General features: G+C 39.3%; 2 protein-coding genes across 2 annotated transcripts; both read left to right on the top strand.

The window, feature by feature from the left end:
* Positions 1-246: 246 nt before the first annotated feature.
* Positions 247-5,127, top strand: LOC116142225 (probable rhamnogalacturonate lyase B). Its single transcript, XM_031427661.1, has 17 exons — positions 247-395; positions 593-729; positions 1,394-1,472; positions 1,603-1,724; positions 1,812-1,862; positions 1,951-2,070; positions 2,161-2,280; positions 2,364-2,499; positions 2,789-2,959; positions 3,043-3,201; positions 3,280-3,386; positions 3,488-3,578; positions 3,681-3,822; positions 4,012-4,171; positions 4,265-4,381; positions 4,478-4,604; positions 4,692-5,127. The coding sequence occupies exons 2-17, from the start codon at positions 617-619 to the stop codon at positions 4,935-4,937; spliced, it is 2,061 nt and encodes a 686-aa protein (XP_031283521.1). The 5' UTR covers positions 247-395; positions 593-616; the 3' UTR covers positions 4,938-5,127.
* A 375-nt stretch (positions 5,128-5,502) lies between these two features.
* On the top strand, positions 5,503-11,637 carry LOC116142259 (probable mannitol dehydrogenase). The gene is made up of 6 exons (XM_031427701.1): positions 5,503-5,567; positions 5,704-5,792; positions 10,393-10,417; positions 10,587-11,100; positions 11,184-11,373; positions 11,462-11,637. The coding sequence occupies exons 1-6, from the start codon at positions 5,503-5,505 to the stop codon at positions 11,635-11,637; spliced, it is 1,059 nt and encodes a 352-aa protein (XP_031283561.1).
* The last annotated feature ends 11,416 nt before the right edge of the window (positions 11,638-23,053 follow it).

Here is a 23,053-nt window from a genome sequence, read left to right as displayed (position 1 = left end):
TTTTATTTTTATTATTGTAAACAGTAAAATCTTTCACAGAATACTTTGAGGTTTCTTCATAGTCACGTGATACTTTTCCCTTGACAAATTTACCCAATAACTTGAACCAAAAGACGTCTCAGAAATCTCTCCACGAAAAGCACTACCTTTGACATTCGGCAATGGTGACAACAACGTTGTAAGAAATAGTCAAAACAACTATTAGATTTCTAAGAATTCTTATTTAAAGGCCTTTCGCCATTGCATGGTCTCTTTACGTTTTTGATCAAGCCATTCAAGGGCCCAAGCTGAATTAATTTAGTGAAGATTAGAGAGAGAAAGACAACAACTTCACCCGCTAACAAGCTCCTTTCCTTTCTTTCACTTTCTTTGAAAAGGCAACAAGATCTAACAAGGTAGTTGTTGCTATTATCGTAGAATGTTTACCAGATTTTCTTTTACGAGTTCTATCTGAGTTGCCATCTTTAATTTTTTTACTTTCCTTTTCTCGGCTTGTTTGATTTGTTTCTACTTCGGTCCTGCCATTCTTATTATAAGTTGAGTTCATCTTGCTGAAACAGACTTTCTATTTGGTATATGTTTCTGAGTGCAGGTTTTGCCCATCAAGAGAACGAAGATGGTAAGGCGGAAGTTTAAATGGAGTTGGGTTTTTGCGTTGTTAGCAATGCTTATTCAGTTGCATTTCTTCACCGGAGTTTTCTCTGAGAATAACGAGAACACCCCATTTAGGTTCTTCCTCATTTCCCTCTTGCTCTTTCCCTTTCATGTTTTCTTCTGCTTTTGTGTTTGAAAGAGAAAAAAAGAAAATATGCCGTAAAAATTTGGCAGCCTTTGAAAAGAATAATAGAAGTCAAGTTTTTATTTTAATAGACTCGTATACTAATTGGGTTGAATAGGTTGGAAGTTTTTTTGCGTAGAATTCTACCCTTTATTCGTATATTGTTTTGCCTTTTATTTTGTTTGTGTTCCCACGTAAAGACGAATTTTCTTGTCCCATTCTTCTGTCCACCGAAAAAGTTTTACAGGCGTGAACCAAAAAGCTTGATAATTGATCCAACAACCAGAACCCACGGGGCATAACTGAGTTTCACCTTAGACGAAGAGTACAATGGTGTGAAAACATTGAATTCCAATTTGATGGTTCATTTTCTTGTAGCTGATAAAGTCCAAGCGTTCATTAAGTTCTAATATGGAAAACATGCACTTCGCCTTGAAAAATTCACCAATCAATTTGTTTTTCTAAAATACCATTTTGACTACAGTGCTCATTAATTCTTCATTTGTTTTTGCTTTCTAATTAACGTTGCCAAAACAAATATTATTATTATTTCCATTTTCTTTGGTTTGGTTGTTGGCTGACGTTTTTTGCCAAACACTCTTTGTTTGTTTGCAGAAAACTACTGAGGAGTATCAATGACAGAGAATTAGTCGCGTCCCGTGCTGTCAAATTGAATACACAAAATCGTAGAGAGGTAAAGCCACGTTTCACCAATCTTCAATTATATTTCTATATAACTCTTTGACAGCTTCAAATACTTTAAAATAATTACGCGTTTTTACTATTCAGGAAAGCCTCTTTGCTAATTAAATCTATTGTTTCAGGTGATAATGAGTAATGGGCTAGTTCAAGTCACTCTGTCGAGCCCAGATGGTGAAGTCATAGCAATAAAGTATAATGGAATTGATAATGTATTGGAAACAGAAAACAAACAAGATAATCGAGGGTACGAACACACTTGGTTAATTAATTAGCTTACCTTCTCCGACTCTTATACTAAATTCTCTGTGATTGACAAAATTATAAATTTTAGGTACTGGGACGTGGTTTGGTATAAGCCAGGAGATGAAGGAACCTATGACAAGTAAATAAATTCTCTCTCTTGAATCTATGTTTACTAAAATTATTTAAAGAGTTCACGATTATATTGAAATTGTCTATATTAAATGCAGATTAGAAGCAACAAACTTCAGGGTGATTGTGGCAGATGAAAATCAAGTAGAGGTTTCATTCTCAAAAAAATGGAATAGTTCTCGACATAGATCAAACGTTCCCTTAAATGTAGACAAAAGGTGAAGTGTAGGACCTAACATTCTTAAAAATGAAGACAAAACAAACCAGGAATTCTAGTTTATTTATATCGGTTTAATTTACCTCCACAGGTACATAATGCGGCGCGGTGTCTCAGGATTATATGCGTATGCCATTCTGGAACGCGAACCAGGCTGGCCCGATGTCGACATGGATCAAATTAGAGCCGTTTTCAAGCTCCAAAAAGACAAGTAATAAACGAGTTTCATTAATTTTAAGAAATTCAATTATCAAAGAGACTGATCTTTTTCAACAAAAAATAAATATCCATCAGGTTTCGTTATATGGCAATATCAGACGAGAGGCAAAGAATAATGCCAATGCCCGAAGACCGTGTAACGGGTCAGCCTCTTGCCTACCCTGAAGCTGTTCTCTTGACCAATCCAACTAATCCAGAACTAAGAGGAGAGGTATACTTTCTTGAAGCTTCAATTAATAGCTATTATTAAATTAGGCAAAATGGTTAGTGGTGGATAAGCTTTTTGTTCAAGTTATGGGCAACTTTTGGAAACCATATGACGAAAAATTCCGCACAGAAAGCTTTGATAAGATTCCTTCAAGACTTCTGTGATAATTTAATTAGAAACCGCTGCTTTAGTGCTTTAAAGGAGTCGGAAGATGGATGCTTTTTTGTCTGTATGTCTGTTTTGGATTTCAATATTCTAAGTCCCGTGAATGCTTTTTTTGATTGTGGGTCAGGTGGATGACAAGTACCAGTACTCGTTGGAAAGCAAAGATAATAAAGTACACGGGTGGATATCATCTGATCCACCAGTGGGTTTCTGGATGATCACACCCAGTGCCGAATTCCGAACATCTGGCCCGATCAAGCAAGATCTCACCTCCCATGTAGGCCCCACCGTTCTATCTGTAAGTCTCACCACATCTAACCCTGTATTTTAGTCTCGCTACAATATATTATGTTTCTGAAATTTGGGAATGTTGATTGGCAGATGTTTACCAGTACACATTATGGTGGGAAGGATATAGATACAAAATATCGGAATGGAGAGCCCTGGAAAAAAGTAATGGGTCCTGTGTTTGTCTATCTAAACAAAGTTTCATCTAAGGGAGATATCTATGGAGATCTTTGGAAAGATGCCAAAAAACAGGTATATATTAAAACAATCATTCTTATTATAGTTTGACTAATAACATTTATCAACACACTCTTTGGTTCTTCTTACTAGGCGTGGAAAGAAGTTGAAAGCTGGCCATATCATTTCCCTCGGTCAAAAGATTTTCCTAAATCATATCAAAGAGGAAACGTTTCTGGTCAATTACAAGTCTTTGACCGGTAATAATTTTATTAAAAAATATAGCAATATGGGTTTTTTTTTTTCCTTTAAATTATGCATAGATATTTACTTATTTTTTTTTGTTTTGTTTTTATTTTAGATATATCAATTCGAGTATAATAGGGGCAAAATATGCTTATGTGGGATTGGCAGCACCTGGAGACGTGAGATCATGGCAAACAGAAACGAAGGTTAATTTGATGCTTTTTTTTTTTTTTTTTTTTAATTTTATATATTTTGTGCTTAAAAGTGGAATGAGGAACTAATAATTTTGTATAATATTATTTGATCAGGGTTATCAGTTCTGGACACAATCTGACGAGAAAGGGAATTTCTTCATTAAAAATGTTCGAGAAGGGGACTATAATTTGTATGCATGGGTCCCTGGAGTTGTTGGAGATTATAAGCATGACATTAATATTACCGTCAAAGCAGGTAAAAATATAATTTTCGATGGGCCTAACTTTATAATGAAATTTTATGGGCCAATCTGAAATATTAGCAAATAAAATCTAAACAGGCCCATGTTGTCAGAATAATATTGAGAAGCTTGCCAATCACTGTAGCAACAGTTCTATTTCTACTTTCACGTGACTAATTGCTTCTTTGACATGTTTAACACAGGATCTAAGTTCAAGTTGGGAGCCATTGTGTATAGGCCTCCCAGATATGGTCCTACATTGTGGGAAATTGGCGTTCCCGATCGCTCTGCTGTTGAGTATTTCGTGCCGGACCCCTATCCAACACTCATGAACCGACTGTACACTAAGGACACCATGGACAAGTAGTTTGCTAATACCATACTAAAACTTAGGTGTTACATATTATTTCTTGCACTACATTGGCTTGATTCCATAAAAAATTATATGATCTGCAGGTTTAGGCAATACGGACTATGGGAACAATATGCAGATATCTATCGTAACGATGACCTCAAGTACACCGTCGGCGTTAGTGATTATACTCGAGAGTGGTTCTTTGCTCATGTTACCAGGTTTTTATTTCATCTTTTACCTTTTAATTTTATGGGGTCTGGAAACCTTATTAATTTTCCAGGGCCTGTTTCTAAATTTCTAGTAATGCATTGCAGGGAAATAGGAAATAGGACATATCAAGCAACCACATGGCAGATTATGTTTGAGCTTCCATATGTTGATAATCCAGGACCTTACACACTTCAAGTGGCCTTGGCATCAGCAACTGACTCTGAATTACAGGTATAATACATATCTTTCTGCCACCTGCAAAACCAATTCATCTCAATATTAATTTTCTGCTAATGAACTTTTAAAATGGTTTTACAGGTTCGACTCAATGATGCAAATGTCGAAAAACCTCATTTCACCACAGGGCTAATCGGCAAGGACAACGCCATTGCCAGACATGGAATTCATGGGTTGTACAGGTTTTATAGTATCAATGTTCCAAGCAATAAACTTTACAGAGGAAACAACACAATCTATCTAACTCAGTCAAGAAGCAGAAGCCCCTTCCAAGGAATTTTGTATGATTACATTCGCTTAGAAGGTCCCCCTGCCCGTGAAACTTGATAACGCCAAAATGCTGTAGCATAAGGTTTATATTGATTAATTTATTGTAAATTTTTTAGGCATTATTTAGTTAATCTCTTCTTGTGATTAGCCTTAAAAGTAGATAAAATGCGCAATTGATTTAATCAAACTCATTCCTTGTATCTCCCATTGTATACATTGTTATTCAATCTTGCTCATTCTTTGGTTTGCAAATGCTTATATGAATTTAAAAGATGTATGCATAATCTTTGTGGCAAACAATGGAAGATTGGTAGGATCAAGGGGACTACAGTCCTATCTCCCCCATTGAAAGCAACTCAGTGGAGTTTCACAAATTAGGAAATAGATCATACCCTACAATAAACAAGAAGATGACAATGCACAAAGATGGATGATAATAATTTACGTATTGGTATCTTATAACTAGAACAATAAAGATTTGATTGTTCTTTGGCAGCTCCTTGACCACTTATACCCTCGCTATCCATTCACTGTTGCTCCCATTTGGCATTTTGTACTGAAATTAAAGAAATTCAAAGAACTGATATTAATGGAGCAAATAACAGAGGAAGTGCAGTAAAAGATGGCCTTTGGATGGGCAGCCAGAGACACTTCTGGTCTTCTATCTCCCTTCAGTTTTTCCAGGAGGTTAATTTTATCTCTACTCTCCGTCATGTTTCTCTCTTACGTGATTATGATACCTTTCTCTAAAAATATTAGATCCGTAAGTATGGAGATTCATGGAAGATGTTTTGTGTTAAAAATTATTTAGACCGATTTGCAGGGTAACTGGAGAAAAAGACGTGACTTTCAAGGTGCTGTATTGTGGGATATGCCATTGTGATCTTCACATGATAAAAAACGATTGGGGCTGTAGGTGTATTGGCTGGAGAATTCTAAGGAAAAGATGGAGAAACATGTGTTTGAGAGAAAGCTCTGCATTTTCATTATATTAACATTGCAAATTTATACAACAAAAACATCCCCTGTTACACTAACTTCGTAGAGATATTTACAAATTTGAAATTTAAACCAAAGTTTACAACTAACACAAGCCTTAATCACAGCTGAATACACCTAAACACATCAACTTAAGTTGCTCACACACGTTAGAATACAAGGCAAAACAGAGAGTTCTTTGGCGTCAAAAGGTTCTCAAAACCAAACTGAATTTCAGTTACATTTCCAGCAAAATACCACTGTTTCAACACTCGTTGATTTTATTGCTGGAAACACCAATTCTGAGCCTAAAGTCTTCAAACTTGGTTTTGGACAAACCTTTGGTCATGATATCAGCCACTTGATCTTCACCCCTGCAATGAACTAGCTTAACTTCCCTATCTTGTTTAGCTTCTCTCACCGCATGAAACTTGATTTTTATGTGCTTAGTTCATCCATGATGAACTGGATTTTTAGCCATAGCCATAGCCGATTGATTGTCACACATAATTGTAGTAGGATTTCTTTGTTTCAGCTTTAAATCTTCCAAGATTTTTCTTAAGCAAATGCATAACCTGAAGTGCTTCTCATGTCCTCTATTGAACCACTCCAATCACTGTTAGAAAATCCCACCAATTCAAAGATTTCTGACCTTCTAAACCGTACTCCAAAGTTAGTGTTACCCTTTACATATCTTAGCACCCTTTTTGCAGCTTTGAAGCGTGTTTCCTTAGGCTGACTCATAAAGCTGGACAGCAAGCTTGTAGCATACATTATATTTGGTTTGGTTGCTGTTAAATACAGCAAACAACCAATCAAACTCCTATACAACCCTTCATCAATATTCTATGCATCATCATCTTTTGAAAGCCTTTGATTAGGAACCAATGGAATGTCCACTGGTTTGCAATTCTCCATGTTGAATTTCCTTAAAACTTCACTTGCATACTTCTCTTGGTTGACAAAAATCCCATTTGAACTTTGATGAACTTGAATCCCGAGGAAATAAGACATTTCTCCTAAATTAGTCATCTCAAATTCATTGAGCATGGACTTCTTGAACTCCTCCAATTGAGCAAGTTTCTCCCTGTCACAAGAAGATCATCAACATACAAGGAAATAATCATCACATCCGCATCAACTTCTCTAACATACAAAGTATGCTCATTTGGACTCCTCACAAAATCCAAGCTTATTAAGTGACCATTAATCCTACTATACCAGGCCCTTAGAGCCTGTTTCAGGCCATATAAGGCCTTCTTCAGGAGGTAAACTTTATCTTCACTTCCTCTGATCTAGTACCCTTCTGGCTGTTCAACATATATTTCCTCATTCAGACATCTACTGAGGAAGGCTGATTTAACATCCAATTGAAAAATTTTCCAGCCAAATTGAGCTGCCACAGTAAGCAATAATCTGATTGTATCATGCCTAGCTACTGGTGCAAAGGTGTCCAAGAAATCAACTCCATATTGTTGAGCAAAACTTTGACAACCAGCCTAGCTTTGTGCTTAAGAACTGAGCCATCCGGATTGAGTTTCCTCTTGAAAATCCATTTAACTTGGATTACTTTTCTATTATAAGGTTTGTCCATAAGTTTCTAGGTTTGGTTCTTCTCAATCATTGCTAACTCCTTCTTCATGGCAACTCTCCAAGCCTCTGATTTTTCTACTTCATAGTAGTTTGTTGGTTCAAGTGAAGTCATGTTGCACCTCTCATAAACCTCAACTAAAGGTCTAATGCCTCTTCTGCATCATTCTGATCTGCTTCAAAAATCTAATCACCAGCAGCTTCTGTCCATTAAGGTCTTGTCTCTACATCAACTTTGCTTTCTTCACAATTCCAAACTCCATCCTCATCTACCTTGACATCCTTAGAGATCAGAATCTTCTTGGATTATGGAACATACACCCGATAAGCTTTGGATTGGCTGCTATAGCCAATGAAAATTCCAATCAAGGCCTTATCATCCAACTTGGATCTTTTTGCTGTTGGAACTAAGATATAGTACATACTCCCAAAATTTTTGAGATTGTCTACTGCTAGTTTGACTCCATACTAGGCTTTATAAGGAGTCTGGTTGATCAAGGCTTTTGTGGGAAGCCTATTGAGTAAGTAGATTGCAGTGTTGACAACTTCTGCCAAAAAATCTTCGGCAACTTCTTCTCAGCAACCATACACCTTGCCATCTCCATAACATGTTCTTCCTCTCACTAACTCCATTTTGCTGTGGAGTGTAGGGGCTACTATACTGATGTCTAATTTTAGCCTCCTTGCAAATTTGCTCAAACTCTTAAGAAGTGTATTTAGTGTCATTGTCAGTTTTCAAGGTTTTAATGGTTTAACCTGTTTGGTTTTCCACCAGTTGCTTAAACTTCTTAAACACACTAGCCACCTCACTTTTTTGCTTCAAAAGATATACCCAACACATCTTGGACCAGTCATCTATAAACAACACAAAGTACCTACTTCCACTTAATGATAAAGTTTCCATAGGTCCACACACATCTGAGTGAATGAGCTGAAGTTTTCTAGCAGCTTTCTAGGCTTGGTTTATGGGAAAGGGTTGCCTACTTAACTTGCCAAGTTGACAAGCTGGGCATACAACCTCAGTTTCTTAGATTCTGAACCAATTTTTTGGTATGAATTTCTTTAAGGTCATGGTAATGGAAATGGCCAAATCTCTTATGCCATTTTTCAAACTCATCTACCCTAGCATTATAAGCTCTAACTTCAAAATTTTCTCACTTAATAGGGAAGCGTTTTCCCACAATTTTTACCCTTATGAGTTCACACCCTTCACTATCCAAGATTTGGTAGGTTTGGTTTTGAAAATGCAGAACATAATTCTTCTCCAACATTTGTCCTACACTAAGGAGGCTTTGACTAATTTCTGGTGCATAAAGTACATTGGAAATGAGTTTTGTACCTATTGGTGTCTGGATAACAACATCTCCCTTTCCTTTTGCTTCCACAAACTCACCATTTCCCACTTTGATTCTAGACTGATATCAATTTGACAAAGTTCTGTAGGTTTGGTGTCATGTGGTTTGTACATCCACTGTCAATTAGCTAGCCTTCATTTTTTGTTTGTGTTGCACTGCAGGAAGCTACAAACAGTTGCTCTGTCCTGTGCTCTGGTTGTTGATCATCAATCACTTGAGCTTATTGTTGGGATTGCTCTCCTTTGTTCTTGTAGAGCCTCTCTATGTGGCCAAACTGCTTGCAGGCCCTACATTGTATCCCTGACCTAAACAAACACCTTTTCTCCGAATGGCCTTTCTTTTTGCGGTGAGAGCAAGATGGATAATCATTCATCCCACTTGGTTTTCCCCACTGACCATTACCCCTTTTTGTCACCAGCATATCTCTTATTGTTCCCTTGTGTAGACTTGCCTTTGTGAGTTGCCATCATTGCACCCTAACTTGGATCTTCTTGCCTCAAGAGCCTTATTAGCTCTTGTGCTTACAATGCATGGACCAACTTGGTAAAAGTGATCCGTGACATATCCTTTGAGTCCTTAAGAGATGAAATTTTGGACTCAAACCTTTCGGGCAAACTTACCAAAACCTTTTCCACAACTCTCATATCTGTTAACTCTACTCCAAGCAACCTAATTTTGTTGACTACACTCATCAGCCTATCAACATACTCTTTCACCTTCTTAGATTCTTGTATCCTCAACATCTCAAACTCCCTTCTTAGATTCAGCACTTGCATATTCCTTGTAGTGTCACTTCCCACGAATTCCTCTCTCAACTTGTCCCAAGCCTTTTTTACAATTTCACATGCCATTATCCTTGTGAATACAAGGTCTGTTACAACAGGATAAATATGGGACAAGGCTTTCAGAGCTTTAGCAACTTCTTCTTCAAAGATTCTGATCTGATTTAGAGTTGGATTTGGTCCCAACTATGTTGGCTATCTATTCTCTTCTACATATTGCCATAAGCCTTGGCCCTGGAGGAAAGCTTTCATTTTTACAGCCCACATGTGATAGTTTTCACCATTGAAATCTGGAGGTGACATCAAGTCTGATTGAGCAACCATCGGTCAGGTTAGAGGTCTGAAGCAGAAAATATAAAGTCTGAAACAAAGAAGTTCTTGAGATAGGATGAAGGATTGAACATGGGAGGGAGAGATTTCAGGTTTTCTTGTATGGCTTTGATACCATTTGTAGGTGTATTGGCTGGAGAATTCTAACGAAAAGATAGAGAAACATGTTTTGAGAGAAAGCTCTGCATTTTCATTATATTAACATTGCAAATTTATACAACAAAAACAGTCCACTGTTACACCAACTTTGCAGAAATATTTACAAATTTGAAATTTAAACCAAAGTTTACAACTAACACAAGCCTTAATCACAACTGAGTACACCTAAACACATCACTAAAAACACATCAACTTTAGCTACTCACACATGTCAAAATACAAGGCAAAACAGAGTGTTCTTTGGCACCAAAAGGTTTTCAAAACTAAACTGAATTTTAGTTACATTTATAGCAAAATATCATCATTTCAACAACGGCAATTCCATATACACTATTGTCCCAGGGTAATGTTCTTCATAAATCAATCTAAATGGTATATATATCCAAACTAAGACACCTATGATTCTTAAAGAAATATAATTTAACAAAAATGATGAACCATGCTATCAAATATTCAACAATTCTTTAATTGTATGTAAAATTTATGTGACACAACCAAATTGCATAATCCAGGCATGAGATTGTTAGAGCAGTGATAGAGGTTGGAAGCAAGGTAGAAAAGTTCAAAGTTAGAGTTAGAGTGCACGTGGGAAGCATAGTCGAATCTTGCCACTCTTGTGACAATTGTGCCAGCGAAATCCATATTTACTGTCCAAAATTTATACCTACTCAAGGCACCCAAGACTATGATGGAGCCACCACACATGGAAGCTACTCTGCCATTATGGTTGCAAATGAGCATTTTGTAATCCCTATTCCAGATGATTTACTTGTGGATGCCAGTGCCCCTCTCCTCTATGCTGGAATTATTGTTTATAGTCCTTTGAGATACTATGGACTGGACAAACTTGGCATGCATGTGGGTGTTGTTGGCCCTAGTGGGCTTGGCCATGTGGCTGTCAAGTTTGCAAATGCTATGGGGGTTAAGGTGACTGTGATTAGTAATTCTCTTAACAAGAAGAAGGAAGCTATTGATCATCTTGGTGTTGACTCATTTTTCGTTAGTAGTAACCAAGATGAGATAAAGGTATTTTACTATAAGCATATTTGTTTGCTATAGTCATAATTATTTATTTGTTTCAAATGTTGATGTTTTTATGTTGACAATAGGCTGCCATGAGCAAGATGGATGGTATAATCGATATAGTATCAATACCTTATCCTATCCTGCCATTGATTGGACTATCAAGAACTAATGAAAAACTTCTTCTTGTTGGTTGTCTAGAGAAACCATTGGAGCTGCCAGTTTTTACTTTGCTATTAGGTAGGGATATAATTGTAGTAAATTGCATATATATAAGTAATTAATGAAGAACAAATTAAATAATTTTTTGGCATTGCATTGATTTAAGTCTAACAATTGTTGAGGAATGATAGGAGAAAGATAGTGGGTGGGGGGACGAATAGGACTCAAGACATGTTTCATATTAAAGGACAACACAACAGCAACACACTCATGAACCTCCTTTCTAAAGCCCATGTTAGATATTGCTTTGTTATTGATATTGGAAACCACATTAATTTGCACCACTTAATTAATTTGCTTTTAATAATCCGAATTTAGATCTCTCTCTATCTCAACTACAATAAACTTTTCAAGGTGTAGATGCTAAAATCTACGGTTGCGAAAATATGGTCTAATCCCATAAGATTCAGGCTACTAACAATCTACTGTACCTACACACAAAGCAAATAAGCGTGGAGGTTACTTGGACACTAGTATGGTGTCTACTGTAGGCACTCTGATGCTCAAGTCAGTAAAGTTGAATGAAGCAATTTAGTGAGGGTAAAGGAAGGACATGTTATCAGAGGTCAAGTCGGAGACTAGAACCACAACATAGTAGGATAGCTCTTAGGAGTAAGAGTTGGGTGTTGGTAGGTGATATTGAGGCTGAATGCCTAAACAAGGGAGTGACCTCTGTTTATATAGTAGTTGTTCGGTCTTTGTATCCTGACAAGACTCTGAATCCTTAAGGGTAAAGGTCTCGTGAATAGGAAAGATCCTGATTCACTTGACTTAATAGTAACATGAGTCTTAATTTGCCTAAGATACAGAATCTTGGGCGAATTAGGATAAAGTAAAACAGGAAGAATGGTACTTACCTTGGTCTGGAGGGTTTGGCCTTAGGTGGGCCATTGGAGTCGCCCATTTTGGAAGAAAGTTGGATCTGGAGGTTGCGGTTTGGCCCAAGTCACGAGCTCTGGTGCTGATCCAACTGAAATTGGATCACAACCTTAGGCCGATGTAGTGGAACATTTATGTTTGGGCTTGATAAGGCCCCGTATGATTTTAGACCCACATAGTCAGCCCCCCACTCTCTAAGCTAAAGAGTCTTTAGCTTGGAGAGTAGATGGTCTGATGAAAGCTAACCAGACAGAGAGGCGGTTTGCCTGGTCGGTCAAGTATCCTCATTGGCTGAATGAGATGTCTTTTCATGGTGAAAGCTGTAAGGAGACTGTTGACTATATTTTCGCAAACTTATGTAGCTGAGTCTACTCAGTTGGACTAGCCGAATGTTAAACCGTGAGGTGTAGTAATAGTAGCTATGTCCACTTGGTCGATTGAGCCAAGCGATTGGGTGCAAGAAACATACCTTAAAGCTAAGTTCATTCGGTCGGTTGAACCGAACCGAATGATAGGGAATAAGCTTATTCAAGCTGTCAGGCCGAGTGTCTATGCGTTCTTTGCTCTAAAAAAGTCTTATCCATTTCTTGGATTGGGAGACGAGTCAATTTGCTTGGTTGAGTCGAGCTTTGTCTAAGTGTAATGGGGTGGCATTAGGAGAGTGGGACACGTGTACTATAGGGTTACCTGTGTTTTGAGTAGGAGATGAGACATTAGGATTCCCAAGGCAGTCCTATCGTATTACACGTGTACAATCATGATTTCTTCTTTCTTTTAAGCGGGAAATTGAAGAGTCATAGCCAGTTGGTTGCTGTCGCGTGTTGTCTTGGCAGGTTGGGTAATTAAAAGGAGAAGAAACCCACTAGCGACTATTCATCTTTGTCTTCACCTCATTCTTTATTTTTTTCAAAAATTTCCTTCGGTCACCATCGAAGCTTTTTCAGAAGTTTCCAGCGATTTCTTCACGATAAATTTCTTTTCCTGTATAGAAATTGGTTTCTTTTCACTGTTTCTAATTTCCTTTAGTTAGACGTGTTTTATAATCATTTTTCTTCGGGCGGTTTGAAGTATCGATTTTTCCTTTTTGATTTCTTTTGAATTTTGTGGAATTCTCAGAGGTTTGAGGCAATATCTTTAGATTTGGCTAGATTCTGAGGATAGGCTCAATTTTTTGGGACGATTTTGGTAAGTTTTTCAAAATTTTGGGAGAAAAATCTTTGAAGGATTTGGGTTTAAGAGTGTAGGCTTTATTGGGGAAATTTCCTGGAATTTTGAGTTTGGTTTGTAGGAGAAAGAGGAGTTGATTTATTCACTGTTGCAATTTGGCATGCCTGGGGTGCTTGTCCGAGTCGAGTGATAACCTCTAAGGTTGCTCGTAGATTCAGTCAACCACTAGTCGGTCTTCTAGACCGAGTTGCTTGTAGTGTTAAAAGGTTTAAAACTTGGACACGCAATGTTGGATACCGAGTTGAGTGGGAATAGTCAGGGTGAGATGGAGGGTGGAGGAGAGTATGAGAACGCCCCCACTATGGTACTACTGCCAGAGGAAGGTAATGTGGCTGTGGGAATCCCTAAAGGGTTGAGTGTAGCTAGGACTGACCCGGTTGCTGTCGAGTTAAGTGGCGAGCACTCTGACGGGCAAGGGGAGAGTGGGGAAGATAGCGATGAAGAGCCAAGCAGTAGTCCCGAGGGTGAGCCTTTTACAAGCGGGACTGCAAGGATACAACCAGCTGATTGGGTGGAGGGATCTTGCCATTGGACTATCCCCCAAAGCTTACTTAGGATGATGAATGGAGGATAAGGACCATGTACCATATCTCTGACTCGATTGAGATACATCTGCCAAGAGATCATGAGCAGGCCAACTAGGATGTTCTAGGTTGGATCACTATGTACAACATCTACTTCTATGACAAGCTAAGGTTGTTGATTCCTAGCCTGGTTTGGGAAGTGCTGAACCATTTAATGATAGCGCCGACTCATATTATGCCGAATGGCTAGAGGCTGCTGATAGCATGGGAACTTCTTTGCATTATGCATTGAGTGGGATTCGACCTATATGAGTTCCTTTACTCTTACTATTTGAAGGAGCATGACACCGATAAGGGTAGATACTTAGTCACACTAATGCATGACCGAGTCCACCTAGTGACGTTCCTACGATCAAGTGATAAGAACTGGAAGGAAAAGTTCTTCTTCGTGAGGGGTGATGCGGTCTTTGGATAGAGAGGGTAGAGCGACATACCCTTTACATGGAGGGCGACTGGTTAGTAACTTTTATTTTTCTTTTGCCTTGAGTACTGAGCCTTATCTTTTGTTATTTTGTAGATCCGAGATTCAACAAGGCTAGGCAGAGTGGAGACGGTTTGGAAGTGTCAATCTAGGAATTGCTTGTTATACTGCTAAAACAGAGAGATTGGAGAGTGCTCTTACAAGAGGTGAACCTTAGGGTGAGTCATCTTTGGAGCGGGGTCGCTACAATACAGAGAGGTACACCTTTACCTTTTTTGAAATAGACGTGGAGTGTTTTGTTGACACGCTACTACAATCACATTTGCTTCAAACATTCGTTTTTTCATCCTCTAACTTTTGAAGAGTTTGCTCTTGTAGAGAGATTGATGAAGAGTATTAACGTCAACATCCTGAATGCAAGCGAGACGATCAAAGAGAGTTGGCATCCAAGCTGAGTGAAAATATCCAGATGGAACGAACCAAGTCAGTCCCACTGGCTGCATCGCCTACTGTCTGATGCAGCCATGATAGGGAAGCTAGCCGACTTTTTCTTGCTACCCATCGATGAGAGTCGGTTGGATCAGATGGGGATGAGTGCGATTGCTGAATGGGTTGTGGCTCGGTAATTTCATGTAATTTTTATCTTTGAACACTTTGTTCCCTAAGAGAAACGTTTTCTGAGTGTCAGATTTTTTTGCAGGCTCTGAGCCTCTGACTAGGAGTTTGTATCTGAAGAAGGTCGTAGTCACCCAGGACACGAAAATTCAGGACTTACCCAAGTCCAACACTAGCCTCCGCACTCGAGAGGCTTTGACCTTGAAATCTTTGAAGGAGAGTGTTGCCAAGCTACGATAGGCCGAGCTGGAATTGGGGGAGTTGAAGAAAACATTGGCGGAGAAGGAAAAGGTGTTGGCCGAGAGGGACGCGGCGCTTGCTGAGAAGGAGGAGGAGTCCATCGCCCTCAGGGAGCGATGCCGATTGATAGCTAATAAGAACTTGAAAATACATATTTTGTTATTGATTCAATTGGATTATTTGTGGAAAATTGTGTTTGATTTGTGAGATTTAACTTAATTATTTCATAAATATCTTTATGGGATCACGAGTATGTTTGAGTGTTTTCAGGTTATAAGTTCTTAAAGATGACATTCAAATTAAGAATTATATCAATGATGGAATGTGGGACGACAATAATCAAACGGTTTGTGATTTAGAGCTAAAACAAAGAAGTTATGGTGATTTAAAGTTGAAGTGAAAATCTTGGAAAACACTCCAATCTTGAACATGTGTCAGTAATTCAACAATAACATGAGATGTAGATTTTGGATCGAGATGATTCTTAGACCGTTGGAAAGCTGATTCAAAGAACTACAATTCATATCCTTACCACTTGGCCGGATTTGAACTTTTACGCACTAAAAAATCACCGTCTTTTCAAGATGGCAAGTCTTGGGGCAAATCAACTATGCCTAGGCATAGTGCCGTGGCACAACTGCGATACTGGAATTTTCTACCATAAATTTATGACGTGTATTTCCTGTTTTAAGAGTTCTAAAATGACTACGATAATAGGAATCATAACCCTAAAACCCTAGGAGTATAAATATAAGTCTTTAGTTGATTTTTGGGGGAGATTAGAAAGGAGAGAAGTTTAGCTACTCTTTAGAGATTGCAAATTCCTACAATTTTGGGTCACCAATGAGAGAAGTTTTTCTATTCTTTCTTATACTCATGTTTATGAATATAATGGTTGCTTTTATTATTGAACGTATGAACTAATTTTATTTTCTAGGGCTAAGATATAGCCTAATTTTATGAATATGCATTGAATTATTTGTTACTAATTTTTATTAAGTTTTATTATTGCGCTTAAAGCTTTCAATTCTTAAGGGCCCTAGAGTTGAATGATTTTATGGGTTAGGTGAGAGATGAAACCTAATTAGTCTAAGGTAATAAAACGATAGATTAAGCGAACGCTAGAGATAGGTTACTGCGATCTGTGAGGCTCTGGTAAATTCCATAAAACTTAATGATCTCCAATTGCTTAAATCTGATTAGAGATAATTCGGGTTAGTAATTAGGGGTTAATTTGTTAATTGATTGAGAGAAAGTTAGTGAAATATTAGGGAGTTTGGCCTTTAGAATAAGCTTAATTGAGTTAATGATAATTGTCAATACATAGGATTAGATTGGTGTGAAATCTATGCCCTAGGTTTAGTCATATTGAGTTCCTACCAAAGTATTGATAAAATTCTGTTTTTGTTATGTTTCTAGTTTGTTTTATTTTTCATTGAATCATTTTGAAAATCTGATAAATCAAATAGCAATAAGATTGGCTAGTGTGGTACTTGGTAGTAGTAATTCTCTTGGGATTCGACCTTCGTTACTTGAGCTTTATTACTTGCACAATTACATACACTTGCAGATTTCACAACAATAGCCACCGACGCCATGATCAAGGCCTGGGTTGAATTGATGAAGGAATACAAAGCGGGCAACACTTCCCATTGGAATCCTGATGAGGATATTGAATTGTGGGAAGAGATCAAGGCAGAGTTGGCTGGTGGAGATGGTGGGGTAAAGGAAGATTAGGTTGAGTCCAAGTGCAAGGATGTGGTGGACGACTTTGCTGGAGACTTGGAAAGGTTGCTTACTAAGTGAATCGAAACTCTTCCAAGGGATGACTCGGCGTGGAGGCTTCGACGAGAAAGGGAAAGGAGGTCGAGCGGACCGTATGACACTCGACTCAGAAAGATTGCCCGGAACATGTTGCTCCTTGAATGTATTTGTTTTTTGTTTGAACGGATTTATGTTTTTGATGCTGTATGCCCATACTTTTGTACTTGAACTAGCCTTATGAGGCCTTACTAAAATATGATATTTTGTTGAAGCTGTAAATCTGTTGAATTGGCCGAGTGACTATTTGTTTATTGTCCCCCGGGTGCTTTCGGTGTGATAAACCGACTGTGGTTTGATGCTACTACATACTTGTTTGTAGTGACAAACTAACTCATTCAGTCGCTCAGACTGAATGACTATGAGTTACTTAATTGACAAATTTTCTAAGTTTTAAAACATAGTTTGAACAGGTGAAACCTATATCACACGTGAACCGAGTCGGCGTGACCGACTTTGTAGTTGAAAACATGTGCCTTGATGAGCTTTGGGACCAGTCGTCATGACCAACTTTGTAGTTGAAACTTCGTAGTATAATAGTTGAATATAATTTTCTCTGAATTGTTCTTTTTATTGATTCAAGGCTTTGTGGCTGATTGTCATTGAAGAAGATGGACATGCCCACTCATCCCTTTGAAAAAACCAAAAAAGGGTAGAAAAGAAGCTACAAGAAGAAAGCTAAGATATGGTTTGTCAGAAGTGATACCATTCGTGGTGAATGGCGTTCCAATTATGGTTAATGTCCTTGCCCTTCGATGATTGAAGCTTGTAGGTGCTCTTGTCGATTGATCGGGTGATTTTGTATGGGCCTTCCCAAGTGGGACCGAGCTTGCTAGCGTTTATCTCCCTTGTGTTTTAAAGACTTCTTAGAGGACTCAGTCGCCTTCTTTGAATGACCTTACTCGGACGTTGCTTTTGTAGTGCCGAGCGACCTATTACTGGTAAATGACGTTTCTAATATACGCCTGTTCATGCAACTCATCAATGGTGTCCAAGTTGTGGCATAAGTTCAAGCTATTTGATTCGTCGTTCATCCATTGAAACCTAGGGGATGAGATCAACACTTCTGTTGCGATGACTGCCTCCAAGCCATATACCAGGGAAAAAGGAGTTTCGTTTGTGGATAAGCGGGTAGTTGTTCTGTAAGACCATAATACTCATAGTAGTTCATCTACCCATGAAGGTGCTTCATCATGATTTGCATGATTGTCTTGTTAGATGAATCGGTCTGGCCATTTGACTGGGGTTTCAGGGAGTTAAGAAGATAAGCTTGATTCCCCATGTTTCACAAAAATCTTTAAAGCTAGAGCTGATGAATTAGGACCCATTGTCTATGACTATCTCTTTTGGAATCCCAAACCGACAGATAACATTCTTCCATATAAAGCCTTTACCTCTCGGTCTCACACTTGGGCAAATGCTTCTGCCTTTATCCACTTAGTAAAGTAGTCTGTTATAGCCAACATGTACACTTGCTGCCCAGGTGTGGTTGGAAGCTTGCCAACTATGTCCATTCCCTATTTCATAAATGGCAAGGGGTCATGATGAAGTTTAGTTGTTTAGGGGGAAGGTGTGAGACGTTAGCAAATCTTTGACAGTAGTCAGACTTCTTGACATATGCGATTGAGTTTGAGCACATGGTGGGCCAATAAAAACCAAAGGTGATCACCTGGTGTGCCAGGCTACGTCCCCAGCGTGGTTTCCACATTCGCCTTCATGAAGCTCTGCTAGTACATACTAGGCTTCTTCTGGAGTTATGCATTTGAGGTATGGGTTGGAGAATGACTTCTTCAAGAGCTGTCCTACATAGATTGTGAATCGGGAGGCCTTTGCCCTCAGATGGTGTGTTTCATTCTTGTTTGCCGGGAACTCATTTTTCTCTAAATACTTCAGGATCAAAGTCATCTATGATTCGATTAGCTTGATGTGCATGACCTCTGAAGGTTCTTTAGGGACCAGTATTGCCTCGAATGGAGGCTCTTTCCATTTGGCCGACCATTGGAGGAAAAGAAATGGGATGGAAGAGTCAAACGTACCTTGAAAGGCTGAGCCAAGATTAGTGAGTGCATCAGCATGTTATTTTCTATTCTTGGTACTTGAGTGACCGTGAACTCTTCGAAGGCAGATTGCAGCTCCTTCACTAAGTTCAGATAGGCTATCATCTTCAAGTCTCTAACTTGGTAAATCCTTTGAAGTTGATTGACTATCAGTTGAGAATCAGACTTGACTTCTAACCTTGTTACCCCTATTTTTTTGCGAGTGAGAGATCGACTATCAAAGCCTTATACTCGGCCTCATTGTTTGTGCATTTGAAGTCGCACCAGATGGCCTGTTGGATGATATCCCCACTTGAAGTAGTTAGCACGATTCTCAAGTTACTATCATTTACATTGCTTGATTCGTCGACCGAGAGTATCCACTTTAAAGGTGCCTCACTTGATAGGCATAGCTCTTTCTCTGCTTAAGTGGAGGTGTTAGGGGTGAAGTCTGCTGTGAAATTCATTAACACTTGGGACTTTACAGCTATGCGTGGTTGGAATGATACGTCGAATTCACTTAGCTCAATCGTCCATTGAGTGAGTTGACTCGAGAGCTCGGGCTTATGCAGAATCTTCTTGAGCAGATATGTAGTAAGCATAATTATAGAATGACATTGAAAATATGGCCGAAGCTTCGTGGAGGAGTGAATGAGTGCTAAGGCCAGCTTCTCCAACTGATTATATCGGGACTCGGCGTCAAGGAGCGACTTGCTCACATAATAGACTGGTAACGGCTTCCCATTGTCTTCTCCAATTAGGATGGTTGAAACTGCTGACTCTGTGACTGCCAGGTATGTATACAATTTTTCTCTAGTTAGTGGTTTAGAAAGTAAGGTTAGAGAAGTCAATTACCTTTTGAGTTGCTGTAGAGCTTCTTCATAGGGCGGAGTCCATTCAAACTGCTTTAACTTTTAAAGTATTGCGAAGAAGGGTTGACATTTGCTTGCCAACCGAGAGATGAATCTGCTTAGTGAAGCCACTCTTTCAAAGAGACACTGAACGTCTTTCAGGCATTTTGGTGATGGGATGTTTAGGACGACTCGAATCTGATCAGGGTTAGCTTCTATCTCTCATTGAGTCACCATATATCCTAGGAACTTACCAGAAGAGACCCCGAATGAACACTTGGCTAGGTTGAGCTTCATGTTATACTTCCTCAGAACTGCAAAAGCCTGACTTAGGTGGTCTAGATGCTGCTCTGCTAGAAGTGACTTGACGAGCATGTCGCCGATATATACTTCAATGTAGTACCTAGGTGCTCTGCGAACTTTTTGTTAACAAGCCGATGATAGGTAGCCTCAACATTCTTGAGTCCGAATGACATCACCTTGTAATAGTAAGTGCCCCTTTCTATGATGAATGAAGTTTTCTCTTGGTTGTTTGGATGCATGAGTATATAATTGTACCTTGAGAAGACGTCCATGAAACTAAGCAACTCGTGACCAGCTATAGTGTCAACCAACATATCGATATGCAGCAAAGGAAAGGAGTCCTTGGGGCAGATTCTATTCAAGTCCATGAAGTCTATGCAGACTTGCCACTTCCCATTCTTCTTTCGGACAACCACCACGTTAGCTAGCCAGTCGAGGTAATGGACCTCCTAAATGAGCCCATTATTTAGGAGTTTTTTTACTTCTTCGTGGATCACCCGGTTCGCTCTAGAGCAAACTTTTGTCTTTTCTGTCTTATCGGGGGATAGTCTAGGTCAACCTGAAGATGATGCATGATTGCGTCAAGGATGATCCTAGTTGCATGGGACCAAGGGAAGCAGTCGCGATTCTTTTGCAGTAAGTTGATCAGTCGCTCTCTGATTTCAAGACTCAACCTCGATCCTATCTAAGTCTTTCAGTCAGGATGATTTGGTCAATCTGTACTTCATCTAGTTCTTCCATTGAAGATTGATCTAGTTCGGCTGGGTGAGTCGGACTCGTTTGTAGTTGCTCTAAGGTGTTGGGCTTTCCTTTGAATTCATTTTTTGTAACATTCTCTAGAGGACTTCGGGTCACCTTTGATCTCTATTACTCCCCATTTAGTAGAGAATCTGATTGTCTAGTGGAAGGTTGAAGGGACAACTCTCATGTCATGGATCCAAGGTCTACTTAGAATGACATTATAAAGTGAGGGGCAATCCATCACAAGGAAGATGGTCTATCGGTTTACTCCACTCGTGTAGACAGACATGGTTATCTCTCTGATAGTATACTTTTGCTCATAGTTGAATCCGACCAGGATAGTGGGACGCCTATTGATATTTGATTCGTCTAGGCCCATTGTTTTAACTACCTTTAAGAAGAGAATGTTGACGGAAGATCCTTCATCTACAAACACTCTCCTACCAAAATATTTGCTATTTGAAGTGAGATAATCAGGGCATCATGGTGTGGGGCTACCAGGGTGGCTGGCTCATCATCTTCGAATCAGATGACTTACTGAGTAGGCTTCTATGTGGATAGATGGGAAGAACAAGCTTCCAGATGATGACTTGCTTGGGCATGCCTCTTTGCCAAGGAGTAGCTGACTCCGCTTATCTCTAAACCACCTAATATCATGTTCCAGAATCCTTTCGGCTTTAGGTCAGGCGGAGGGGAGGACCGGTTCTTCTCGTCTCTATTTTTTGTTGTGCTTTTTCCTTTGTTGGTCAATAAGTCACGAAGGTGTCCTCTCTTAAGCAAGGCCGTGACTTCTAATCTCAGAGCTATGCAATCAATAGTATTATGTCTATGGTCATGGTGGAATTCACACCATTTGGTAGTGTCTCTTTTGGCATCCGGTCTCAGCTTGGGCGGCCACTTAATTGCTAAACCCATCCCCTTCATTATGGCAACCACTTGTGTTGGCCCGACATTGAGGTTGTACTCAGGGACCATGAACGAAGAAGAGCCAAAAGGTTTATATGCAGGCCAAGTTGGCAGCCGACCATATGGTTTATAGTTGTTTCTGTTAGAATTTCGTGCTGGAGCTGAGTTGTTTGCCTCATACTGTCGCGCGTTTGGGCACCTCTCACTACGGTTTTATCGGCGTTCATTGTAGGATGTATGCCTTCTATGGTTTATCTTATCTTCTTTCCACCTTATCTGAATGATTGCTCGGGGCAGGGCGCCCTCCACTGAACTGCAGCCCAATTTAGTGAGGTCTTTGTAGAGTTCCCCATCGGGAAGCAGTCCCTTTCTGAAAGCATCTACCACAATTTTAGGGTAGTAGGATGGAATTGATATCTTTTCTTTATTAAATTGACTAACATACACACACATCGACTCTCCTTTTTTATGATAAATCTTGTATAAGTCGGACGATAGCTTCTCTAACTTCTTGCTATTTGCAAACTGCTCAACGAATACATCAGTGAGTTGGGCAAATGAGCCTATGAAGTTTTTAGGGAGGTTTGTGTACCATTGGAGGGTTGGCCCTGATCCATTGGAACCGAAGCTTTTGCACATGTATGCTTTCTTGAGGTCCCGGGGTATGGAGACGGCAAACATACTCTGTTTGTATGAACCTATGTCATCGTCTGGATTAGTCGTTTCGTCATATGGTTTCATATTTGGAATGGAAAATTTCTGGGTTATCTCGGCTAAGGCTATGGAGTCTATGAAGTGTGAGTCGACAACTATGGGGATGGCTCTTCTTAGCTGGGATAGGTACTCCAAGTATGTGTCTCATCATAGCTTCCATGTCAGCCAACTTTTTTGCTAATATCTGTTCAAGAGGGGAGGCTGTAGACAAAAGGTCTGGGTTCATGGTTTGAGGTTGTGTGCTCCTTTCATTCGGTCTGGTAGGGCGAGTCGAGTCGTTGTGGTAGGTTTGGTTGTTATCCTGTGTGTTATGGATTCTATTCATCCTTTCAGGGTGAGTCATCCCAAGTGTTACTATTCGGGTATTTCTAATGGCATGGATGGTTAAACATGTGA

The sequence above is a fragment of the Pistacia vera genome, unplaced genomic scaffold (assembly GCF_008641045.1).
Source record: "Pistacia vera cultivar Batoury unplaced genomic scaffold, PisVer_v2 Contig406, whole genome shotgun sequence".
Lineage (NCBI taxonomy): Eukaryota > Viridiplantae > Streptophyta > Magnoliopsida > Sapindales > Anacardiaceae > Pistacia > Pistacia vera.
This window is presented reverse-complemented; position numbering and strand designations above follow the sequence as displayed.